The 12,343-nt window shown below is 51.4% G+C and overlaps 1 protein-coding gene across 1 annotated transcript in view; it reads left to right on the plus strand.

Annotated features, from left to right (window-relative positions):
- The first annotated feature begins 4,452 nt into the window (after nt 1-4,452).
- The window catches only part of BCAS1 (brain enriched myelin associated protein 1), a 138,026-nt gene continuing 130,135 nt past the window's right edge, over nt 4,453-12,343 (plus strand). The window contains exon 1 of the mRNA XM_056107467.1: nt 4,453-4,739. Coding sequence (XP_055963442.1) covers nt 4,515-4,739 — 225 coding nt within the window. The 5' untranslated portion in view covers nt 4,453-4,514. The remainder of the gene's footprint in view (nt 4,740-12,343) is intronic.

A 12,343-nucleotide genomic window follows, 5' to 3' on the forward strand; every position in this document is an offset into this window, starting at 1 on the left:
TCTCTAGCCCCAAAGCTGGAGATGAAGAGGGGAATTTGCTGAGCAAAGGCCTTCTTAGCAAACCTGCCAGCCAGCCTCCAAATTTCCCTCGTCTCACAAGTGAGCTCCCTCCTGGAAGTGCTGACCATGACCATGCATGATTCGGTACAGACCTGTCACTGGCCTGTACCTACTCTCCCTCCAGACCCTGCAGAGGACAGCCACCCCTGGAGGGAAAGGACTCGTGTCTTTTTGAGACCCAGGTTCTCACCCCACTCCCTTCACTGCGTGTCACCATCTGAGAGGACGTGTTTGTTTTTCTCCTTCCTTCGGAGCCTGCCTCTCCCACTAAGCTAAACTTGGGTGGTGGGCAGTGGCGCTGAAAGGGGCCAACTCAGTTCTGAAGCGAGCCTCCCAGCCCTGCTCTCTTCATAGGGATAGAGCCCAGTTCCAAAGCCTGACTTAGGCTCAAGGATGCTATCACTTCCATAAATCTGTGTTGATTATTGTCATCCTCTTAAAAACGCTGAAGCCACAGAACCATGAGCTCAAAATCCACATGGCTGATCAATACCCAGGTTGGTGCCAGGCACTTTCCGTCAGACCTGAGCTCAGCACAGTAGGGGGAAGAAGGACTGTCCTCTGGATCTACCCAGGAGGGCTGTGGGCAAACCAGCCCAAACACAGCTGCCCCCCTTCCACTGGCTAGCTGGTCCGCAGGCTTCTCTGTGGCAGAGGCCACGGAATAGCCTAGACTTCTTCTGGAACAGACCCTAAAGAGGCATGATCAGGCGGTCTCAGTTCCTACTCTTGGGTCAGAAGATCTATTGCTGTAAGTAGCATTTGGCAGGGGACTAGGTGGGGAATGGTGAACTCGGAATGACCACTAGCCTTGTCCCTATGTTCAGCAAGATCAAGGTCTGAGCTTTCTAAGAGGAGCCCTACCTACCGACCTACCTACCAGGGCTCCAGGTCATGACTTGCCGAGGAACTTTGCAGTGAAAGGGATCGTTATCTGCCCCTGCGCCCCCTACGGCTGCGCAGAAACCCACACATCCTTCAAGGCGCCACCTAGCCTGCCTGGTCTGTAAGGCACAGGGTCCAATGCAAAGAGAAAGCGAAAGCCAGGAAAAGTGTCAGCTTCAGGGAGGGGACAAGGGACAAAGGTACTTTCAGACACTGTTTTCCCTGCACGTCTACAGCTTAAGCTGTGAAATGGAAAGTTCAATACTAGTTTCAAAGCACCAAGCTGGGCAGGTGAATGCAGGAAGTCCAGCCATGGGCACCCACCCAGAGATGTCTGGAGGGCACCAGGTTGGGCGAATCCCTCTACAACTCACTTCAAAGCCAAAGGCAGCAGGAAGGATGGGCTGGGGGCCAGGGAGGTAGAGGGACTAATTAGAGAAGTGGCCAACGGGTGTCAAATTCAGTCAGGCCACATCCTCGAGCCCTACCTCACTACCTGCTGCTGTGCCCAGCATGGAGTTGGACACCTGGGTCTCTCTGAGGAGGGCAGGACTTGAGGCGTCCTACCCTAGACAATAAACACATTGTATTTCATCTATTTTCAATGAATTTACTTATTATTGTCTTGTAAGTGTGTAATAGGGATAGAGCTCAATTGTTTTACTTATTATTGTCCGAAGACCTCCAGGACCAGCCACCACCATGCGGAGACCACTCTCCGCACACATGAAAGTACCGGCAGAGGAACAAAGGCACGCGGATTCCGGGGCTGAGATCTCCAAGCCTACTTGGATCGGGGCTGAGCATCCTCCACCCAGATCCTCCAAATTCCAGTAGGCCGGGGTCACACCCACCAACTGGCCCCCTGGCGCCATGTAATCCCATCAATGGCGAAGACTCAGAGACTATAAAACCCAGCTCCCGGAAGCATTTGCAGCAGTGCGACATGTTATTATCTCATTCCTACTTTGGACAAACTGGCAGGCTACAGAATGTAACCTGCCCACACGACAGAGTCTGGCAAACTCCCTGTGGCATACCCAATATGCCAAAAACCAGTAACAATGAAGGGTCTCATTCTCCTAACTCTGAAAGAGCCTTGAATATGGCACTTTAAAAAAAAAATCTCAGGGTTAGGACGAAGGAAACGTTACTGGGGCGTGCTCGAGGCAATCGACAAATAACAGGATGGTTGTGATTGTGATTGTGTCTTGTAAGTGTGAAAAACTATGCACGCAGAAGGTTGTGTGTTCGTGGGCTCTCCGGACGGCTCTATTTCACCGCCCTCGTTCAGTGCCCTAGAGCCACTGTGTGTGGCCTGGATCGGGAAGGCTGTTGGCCAAGGGCAGAAGAACGAAGAGACGAGGGCCAGGCCAGTTGATCTTTGTAGCAGTTTATTACAAGGAAGTTTATCCCATAGAAGAAATTTATATTATGGAGGGCCTAGTTTCTCTCAAGCACATGTTCTCCTTCTAGTCTCTCCGTGGTCCATCTTGCAGCCCTGCTGACTGCCCCAGGCATAATATCTCCTTAAGGTGTTTTTCTCTTTTCCTCAGTCCAATAAACTATCAACTATCAACTATACCTGAGGCTATGCAGGAAGGACAGAACTGTGTTATCCTACAGTAAGTAACACGGTTACAATAATGCTAATGTTTTAGTATCGCTGTACAAAGTCTCACACCATCATCTAAGTGACCCCGCCCCCACCACTGTCCCTCTGTCAACTCTAGACCCCTCGTCTTTCCCACCCACCCATCCCCTATCCCCCGCCCATAGTTTGGTGATAGGTTTTGTAATCCAAGGCACAGGGATGACATTCTCTGGTTTCCTTTCTCCCTGTTGTGAAGTTGAGTGAGATCATCGGGGATTGTCCTTCCTTCTGGCTTATTTCATTTAACACAATGCCCTTCAGTCCCAACTATGTCACTGCAAACTGCAAGATTTCGTCTTTTCTTCTTATAGCTGCATGGTATTCCATTGTGTCTGCAGACCACAACTGCTTTCCCCATTTTTCCTCTGTCATTGGGCACTGGGGCTATTTCCCTAGGTGGACTATTGTGCTCAGTGCCACAATGAATGCAGGTTTCTATTCTTGAATTGTGTGTGCATATTTTTGAGTTTGGGCTGGAGCGATAGCACAGCAGGTAGGGCGTTTGCCTTGCACACAGCCAACCTGGTCGGCCCAGATTCGATTCCTCCGCCCCTCTCAGAGAGCCCAGCAAGCTACTGAGAGTATCTCGCCCACATGGCAAAGTCTGGCAAGCTACCTGTGACGTATTCAATATGCCAAACACAGTAACAACAAGTCTCACAATGGAGATGTTTCTGGGCCTGCTCGAGCAAATCGATGAACACTGGGAGGACAGGACAGTGCTATTTTTGAGTTTGCTGGAGCAGAAGACAGGAGGCAGAGTTACTGCATCTTGTGGGGGTTGCAATCTCACTGCTCTGAGAAATCTCTGCACTGCTTCCAGCTGAGACAGGACCAGACGACACATCCGCCAACAGGGAGTGAGATTCGCGCTGCTGGTTCCCAGTCTTTCTCACTGGTATGCAACGGCCACTCACAGTCATTCTGATTTTCATCTCGCTCAGAAGAAGTGACGATGAGCACTCTCTCGTGAACTTCCTGGCCATCCATACAACTCTCTATCTCCCCTCCTCGTCTGGTTTCTTGTTGATTTTGTGAGTGCTTATATATGCTGGGCTAGAGCGATAGCACAGCAGGTAGGGTATTTGCTTTGCACACGGCCGACCCAGGTTCGATTGCTCCGTCCCTCTTGGAGAGCCTGGCAAGCTACTGAGAGTATCCCACCCACAAGGCAGAGCGTGGCAAACTCCCCATGGCGTATTCAATATGCCAAAAACAGTAACAACAAGTCTCACAATGGAGACGTCACTGGTGCCTGCTTGAGCAAATCCATGAACAACGGGTGGACAGTGCTACAGTGCTTATATATGCTATGAACCACAACATAATAGATAATACTAGTCCTTGACCTGATGAAGAAATATAACTTTTTAAAAAAAATTTTATTAGTGAAACACCATGAGGTACAGTTGTAGATTTACAAATTTTTGCGCTTGGGCTTCGATTATACAATGATCAAATACTCATCCCTCCACCAGTGCCCATTTTCCTCCAACACGGGTCCCAGTATCCCTCCCATGCCCATCCCCCTCATCCCACCCTGCCTCTGTGGCAGGGCATTCCCTTTTGTTCTCTCTCTCCTTTTGGGTGTTGTGGTCTGCAAAAGAGGCATTGAGTGGCCATCATGTTAGGTCCATAGTCTACTTTCAACATGCATCTCCCCTCCTGGGAGGATCCTCCCAACACCCTTTATTTGGTGTTCCCTTCTCTATCTGAGCTGCCCTTTCCCCTAGAGTGCCCGGCTGGCCTCTAAGCTATGGAGTAATGTTCCTGGTACTGATGAAGAAATATAACTTTATTTTTTTTAAAGTCCAAGGAATTTTGCCCTCTCTGGTCATCATGGCTGGCAGGCATGTGGCTGGAGGGCCTTGGAAAATGGTATTACAATGCAGCGGGCTTCAACAAACTGGGGCTAATGCATGATGATATGATGTATGAGGACGAGGGTGTGAAGGAGGCCACCAGGAGGCTGCCCAAGAACCTGTACAAAGACAGGATGTTCCTCATCAAGAGGGCCCTGGACCTGACCGTGAGGGCCCAGATCCTGCCCAAGGAGCAGTGGACAAAATACGAGGAGGATAAATTCTACCCTGAACCATATCTGAAAGAGGTTATTTGGGAAAGAAAAGAGAGAGAAGGGGCTGGAGCGATAGCACAGCGGATAGGGCGTTTACCTTGCACGCAGCCAACATGGCCAACCCGGGTTTGATTCCCAGCATCCCATATGGTCCCCCGAGCACCGCCAGGAGTAATTCCTGAGTGCACGAGCCAGGAGTGACCCCTAAGCATCGCCGGGTGTGACCCAAAAAGCAAAAAAAAAAAAGAAAAGAGAGAGAAGACAGAGCAAAGAGGTAATCATATAATCTGGATGCAGCTGTCCTCAAAAATTTTTATGAAGTTGGCTAAAACTGAAACGTACAATCTTGAACTGATCTGAGCTGCAAATGGGTACATGACTTTAAATAAATATCTGTAGTAATTATTGAAAAAAAAAGTCCGAGGAATTTTATTTTATTTTTATTAGTGAAACACCATGAGGTACAGTTGTAGACTTGCAAACTTTTGTGCTTGGGTTTCAATTAGAAATAAAACTTTAATACTTTAAACCCAACCTGCTCACAGACAAGAACCGCCTTGTATTTGGGTGCCCAGAACACCTGCCTTTGGAGGGGACAGTCATTCTTCTCGTCTTGGGTGAGTCATTTCCATCCCTATTTTCTGCTGCGCTGGCTGGGACACTGAAGCCGTCATCCACTCAGCATTGTTGTCTTTAGAGGCGTGTGTGCGTGCGGGCACCACTTCTGTCATCCACACACCCGCTCACCCCGCCAGAAATGTCCTGGCTGACCCCAAGCTCATCTGTGAACTCGGTGACTTTCCTGGTCCACCTCCTCTTCCCCTGATGAAGTCACACTTTAACGGGAAAGGGCCGGTCCTGGTGTCCTCCCTGACCCCTGACCTTCTACCCCAGGTCAGCAGCACCTGAGTCTCGGCCCAGTTCACTACCAACAGCAGCAACTGCAGAATGCAGGAGGGAGGGAGGTTGCTGAGCCGTCTGCTCCCCTCCCTCCTGACCCCCCAAATCCACCATCTCCCCAAGGGCCCCGTCCCTCTCCAGCCTCGCAGGGTGAAGACCCAGAACCGGGGACAGCCCAGAGAGTTGTCTGTGACACGGTGAGCATCACGCTCAATCATTAACCCAGCCCTGGTTCCAGCACGCACCCGGCGACCTCTCACCCCATCCTGGGGGCAAACACGCTCTGTCCCTCGGAACCGAAGCCACCAGTCACACCTTTCACTCACGCTCACGGCGATGTCCTGGGAAACGCAGCAGGTACAACAGGTGCTGATGGGACAAAACCAAGAGGAAGACTGGAAGAAATAGACTCGAGCAGGGGCTGGAGCAATAGCACAGCGGGGAGGGCATTTGCCTTGCACGCAATTGACCCGGGTTCGATCCCCAGCATCCCATAGGGTCCCCCGAGCACTGCCAGGAGTAATTCCTGAGTGTAGCGCCAGGAGTAACTCCTGTGCATCGCAGGGTGTGACCCAAAAAGCCCACCCCCCCAAAAAAAAACAGACTCAAGCAGCCAAATCAGATCATTTGGCATTAAGAACCATCGCAAGCATACCCCCTCCCTCCAATTAATACCCACCACCGGCTTGGTCAAGCCTTCACCAGGACGCTTGTGTCTGCCAGCAGCCAAGGCTGGTGGGGCCTGCAGAAGACCCCCCAGTCACCGTGACTCCGTCTCAGCAAGTCCCCTGTCACTGCTTTCCCAGAGCTCTTGCTGGCTTTGTTGCCGGCTTCCAAGCCCCATCTCAACAAGCACTTCCTAATCACCAGAGCCTGGTGGAGCTGGTGGGGTTGGGGTTGAAATCTTCCTGCAATGTGCTTTTGGGTTGATGCAGGGGCTTTGGGGTCTCACCATGGAGCTCCGATTCCCTTATTTCACTCACGGGGCATCTTTCCGATTTCTCTCTCCATCACTCATGACTGGACCTCCCACTGGTTCTCCCTGGCACTATCATTAATGAATGGAAGATGTCCATCTGCCACCAGTGTGCCTGAGCCCTGGAGGAGGATACGTGGGGCTCCCCGGGTCCAGGAGGGGCTGGGTGCCCAGAGATGCCCCTCCCCCACTCATTAATTACTCCCCAGAGAATATTTTGCTCCCGACAGCTCTTGTGCACCCATCACAGCCGTCCAAGTCAATAGGATCACTATCACTATCCTCCCGTTGTTCATCAATTTGCTCAAGCGGGCCCAGTAACATTGTGAAACTTATTACTGTGTTTGGCATATCCAATACATCAAGGGGAGCTTGCCAGGATTTGCTGTGTGGGCGAGATACTCTCCGTAGCTTGCCGGGCTCTCCGAGAGGGACGGAGGAATGGAACTCGGGTTGGCCGCATGGGCCACCTGCAAGGCAAACACCCTACCCGCTGTGCTATCGCTCCAGCCCAAGTTGATAGGATGCGATTCCGAATTTCAGGCCCACATTCCCGTCCTAAACGAGTCGTCATACTTCACTGGAGGGGAAATCCCATCAACACAGGGTTTAAGCACGATGCCCTGAGCCCATGTCTGCACCCTCAGAGAGCTCATGGAACTGCACGTGGAGGAGGAGCAAGCTGGGACAGCCATAAATGGTTTCTGAACGGGCAGTTGCCAAAAATGACTTGGAAGTCAACTGCGGAAGGGGTCCCCCAGGGCAGGACGCGCCGGGGTGTGTTTCTTGATGCCTTGTTTCTGAGAGACGAAGAACTTCAGGCCACGGAGAGTGACCGTTCCCAGCGAGAGGCACATCTCCCATCTGGCCACTGACAGCAGCCGCCGGGGAGTCAGTTCCTCGCAAGACGGTCTCCAGGCTCGAAAGGGCAGTGGCGAGGAGGAGCCGTCTCTCCCACGTGCGGGGCCACCAGGGCGGAACTGGCACGGCTGACCCTGCACCTGCACCACCTGCAAGCGGTCACCGGGTTCGAGGCTTGGCAAGGTCGGGACGTCCAGCCCAGTACGTTGCTTCTCCTGGCCTGCACCCGTTAACCTTGTCTCCACCAGTTGGCCCTTTCCACCCCGCCCTGCCCTCTTGTTTGTCCTATCAGCCCAGGCGGGGACAGGCCGCCTCTCTCCACCCGGGAGTGATGATTCAGGGCCCTCGGTGACCCTGCCAGGACTGTGCCCCTCCCCCCCCACGCGCCCAGCGGGAGCGCCCGCACGTGTCTCGCTGACCTCACCCCTGCACAGGAAAGGTCCCCGGCCCACCGGGGCAAAGGGCGGAGGAAGTTGGGACGGAGGGAGAGGGATGGTTGGTCCCTCCCAGGGACACCGCCTGGGGTCGTCCCAAACTCTGCCCGCTGCCAGCGCCGGAGTTCAGTGCGGAGAGACCCCCGGGGCCCCAGCACAGGGCAGGAGACGCCTCTGATCACCTCTGCCCCTTGGGAGGAGGCCACCCTCCACTTCCCATCTCTGGCTCTAGGACTGGGGCCTTCCTTGGATTTTCCTTGGTAGAAGCTAACGGGATGGGAAGGTGACATGGGACAGGGAAGGGCCTCTGGCTTTTGGGAGAGACCGAGACTCCCAGAGGGACGCACAGTCCTCCGGGTGAGGCTTCTGATGGGGACGGAGAGGGGGGCCACGTCTGTCCTAAGTCCCACCTAACAGTCGTCTTGAGTCTGAGCCCAGAAGACAAGGAGGGTCCAGGTCTCGCCACATTCTCCTTCAGCACCTGGACAGTGCACTCAGGGCCAAGGTGGAGGGGGCAGAGGGAGATGGCTTCACCGGGTCCTTTGGGGGTCACCTTCCTAATGGACACTCCCTCCCTTCTCCCCAGACCCCCTGTGGCCAAGTGCTCTCAAGAAAGAAAAAATTAGAGAAAGAAAGCATTAGAGAAAGACTTAGAGAAAGAAAGAGAGAGAGAAAGAAAGAAAGAAAGAAAGAAAGAAAGAAAGAGAGAAAGAAAGAGAGAGAAGGAAGGAAGGAAGAAAGAAAGAAGAAAGAAAAAGAAAGAGAAAAGAAGAAAGAAAGAAAGAAAGAAAGAAAGAAAGAAAGAAAGAAGAAAGGAAGAGAAAGAAAGAAAGAAAGAAAGAAAGAAAGAAAGAAAGAGAGAAAGAAAAAGAGGGAAGGAAGGAAGGAAGGAAGGAAGGAAGGAAGGAAGGAAGGAAGGAAGGAAGGAAGGATTAGGGAAAAGGGAGTGAGGAAAGGAGAGAGAGGGATGGAGGGAGAGAGAGGAGGAAGGAAGGAGGAAGGAAGGAGGAAGGAGAGAGAGGGAGGGAGGGATGGAATGAGTCAATCTATGCCAAAAAAAGAATGAAAGAGGAAATAAACGGGAGCGGGTGGAGGGAAGAGAAGACCCCAGCCGGGTGCGGGGGCCTGAGCGGGTTTGGGGGGGGGGGTCCCCTAGAATTTCTTCCCACCAAAGCTCAGCAGATGTTGCCTTAGTGAGAAGCAGGGCTCGGGCTAGCGGGCCCTCCTCTCTGATGAGCTGCAGCTTTTGTTATTGATCCGAGGCCGATTAAGAAAGAAGTGCAGCGTGGGGGGCGATCTTGCTGGTCTCAACAAATGCTGGGGGGCGGGGGTGGGGAGGGAGGGGAAGACTCAGGCCGACGCTGCCACCTGCTGGCCATCGCGGGGAAGTGCAAGAGAGTGGCGCGCAGGCGCTCATCTAAGGCCAAACCCAGACCTTCTTCTCCTGGGAACTGAGTGAGATTTGTGCCATTGGCAGACCCGATTCTCCCCGAACACGGCCGACGCTAGCAAATTTCCCCCCCTTTGGAAGATAGAGGGTCTCTACTGTCTCCACGAATGCAGGAACGTACCTCAAAGGGCAGGACTGAGAATCTGAGCAAATGCAGCAGGATGGCTGGGCCCCCAAACTCTTCTTAACTGGGGGAGGGCTGGAGGCATGGAACAGCAGGGAGGGCACTTGCCTGTAAGGTGCTGACCCCGGTCCCCCGAATGGCCCACTAGACTCCACCCGGAGCAAGCCCTCAGCATAGCTGGGTCTGACCCCAAAACAAACAATAACAACAGCAATAATTGGACAAGGTGTTGGATGTTCCTTAATTCTTAATTCTGCTTCCTTAATTCTTCACAATCAACATCACGACCATCCTGTTGTTCGTCGATTGCCTCGAGCAGGCACCAGTAACGTCTCCTTCATCCTAGCCCTGGGATTTTTTTTCCCTTTATTTTATTTTATTTTATTTTACAGTTGTAGATTTACAATTTTTTGTGCTTGGGTTCCAATTATACAATGATAAGATACCCATCCCTCCACCAGTGTCCATTTTCCACCACCATGGATAATATCCCTCCCACCCCCATCCCCCCATCCCCCCCTGTCTCTGTGGCAGGGCAATCCCCTGTGTTCTCTCTCTCCTTTTGGGTGTTGTGGTCTGCAAAAGAGGCATTGAGTGGCAAACATGTTCAGTCCAGAGTCTACTTTCGACATGCATCTCCCCTCCTGGGAGGATCCTCCAAACATCCTTTATTTGGTGCTCCCTTCTCTATCTGAACTGCCCTTTCCTCTAGGATACCCGGCTGGCCTCTAAGTTATGGAGTAAACCTCCTGGTATTTATCACAGTTATTCTTGGGTGTTAGTCTCCTATTTTGTTACTTTATGTTCCCCAGATGAATGCAATCTTTCTATGCCTATCCCTTTCTTTCTGAGTCATTTCGGTTAACATGATACTTTCCATGTAGTACCACTTGTATGTAAATTTCATGACTTCATCTCTTCTAACAGCTACATAGTACTCCATTGTGTAGATGTACCAAAGTTTCTTTAACCAGTCATCTGTTCTTGGGCATTCAGGTTTCTTCCAGTTTCTGGCTATTGTAAAGAGTGCTGCAATGAACAAACAAGTGCAGATGTCACTTCGACTATACATTTTTGCCTCTCTGGGATATATTCCCAGGAGTGGTATTAGCCCTGGGATTTTTTAAAATGTGCCATATTCAAGGCACTTTCAGGGTTAGGAGAATGAGACCCATCATTGTTACCGGTATTTGGCATATTGGGTACGCCACGGGGAGTTTGCCAGTCTCTGCCGTGTGGGCAGGTTACATTCGGTAGCCTGCCCGTTTGTCCAAAGTAGGAACGAGATGATAAGATGTCACTTCCGGGAGCTGGGTTTTATAGTCTCTGGGTCTTGTCCGTTGATGGGATTACACGGTGCCAGGGGGCCAGCTGGTGGGTGTGACCCCGGCCTACTGGAATTTGGAGGATCTGGGGGGAGGAAGCTCAGCCCCGATCCCAGCAGGCTTGGAGATCTCAGCCCCGGGACCCGCATGCCTTTGCTCCTCTGCCGGTACCTTAATTCTTGTCTCCCAGAAATTTAACAAGGGAATACATTTTCCACCCAGACTTTCCTGCAGTCTTCATTTCACGAAGGGCCCAGGAAAGCCAAGTGACTTCCCTGCACCTTAGAGGTGGGGCCTCAACAGGTGGGAACACACAGGTGTGTGAGAACCTGCCTCCAGTGAAGGGAGATCAGGGGACCAGCAGAACTGGGGGCTAGGTGACTTAGGGGCCCGGAGTCTATTTGGGGGCTATGGTCGTAGGAATAAAGGCTTAGCTCCTTTATAACATACACCATCCCATTTTCTATCGCACCCCTTCAAAATTTATTTCTAGTCTTTCAAATCAACTCAATATTTCTGACATGTATTAGCTGAATTATTAGTCAGTCTCGTTTCCAAATAATATCTGTCCAGTCTAGTGTGTGATGGCGCTTGACAGTTTTTTTTAAGTAAAAGGTAAAGGTAAAGGCCCTCCCGTTGATCGTCGATTTGCTCGAGCAGGCCCAGTAACGTCTCCATTGGAGACTTTGTTGTTACTGTGTCTGGCATATCGAATACTCTCGGTAGCTTGCCGGGCTCTCCAAGAGGGGCGGAGGAATCGAACTCGGGTCGGCCATGTTGGCCGCGTGTAAGGCGAACACCCTACCTGCTGTGCTATCGCTTTCAGATCGTATAAATCAGATCTTTTTTTTTTAAGTGTCAAACTTTATTTTTTTTAATTATTGAATCACCGTGAGATGCAGTTACAAAGCTTTCATGTTTGAATTTCAATCATACAAGGATCAAACATCCATCCCTCCAACAGTGCAAATTCCCCACCACCAATATCCCCAGTATACCCCCTTTTTAATCCTCCCCCTGCCTCTATGGCAGGGAATTTCCCCCATTCACTCTCTCTACTTTTGGGCATTATGGTTTACAATACAGATACTGAGAGGCCATCACGTTGGGTCCTTTGTCTACTTTCCGCACACATCTCCCATCCCGAGCGATCCCTCCGATCATCATTGACTCAGTGATCCCTTCTCTATCCCAGCTGCCTTCTCCCCCAGCTCATGAGGCAGGCTTCCAACTACGGAGCAATCTTCCTGGTCCTTGTATCTAATGTCCTTGGGTATTAATTTGACTATTTTTTTAAATTTTGGGGTCACACTTGGCTATACTCAGGGGTTACTCCTGGCTCTGCACTCAGGAATTACCCCTGGTGATGCTCAGGGGACCATAGGGGATGCTGGGAAATGAACCCAGGTTGGCTGCGTGCAAGGCAAACGCCCTACCCGGTGTGCTATCACTTCAGCCCTGACAATTTTTTTTTTAGCTAACTTATTTGAAATACACATAGTTCCTTTTGTGTGCTGCCTTACTGCCTCTTGGTCTCTGCCTGTGACAGGGAGCCACATTTTAGGGGAAAGTGAGTAGATGCTCACTTTTCAGCCTG

The sequence above is a fragment of the Sorex fumeus genome, unplaced genomic scaffold (genome assembly GCF_029834395.1).
Source record: "Sorex fumeus unplaced genomic scaffold, SorFum_2.1 ptg000166l, whole genome shotgun sequence".
Classification (NCBI taxonomy): domain Eukaryota; kingdom Metazoa; phylum Chordata; class Mammalia; order Eulipotyphla; family Soricidae; genus Sorex; species Sorex fumeus.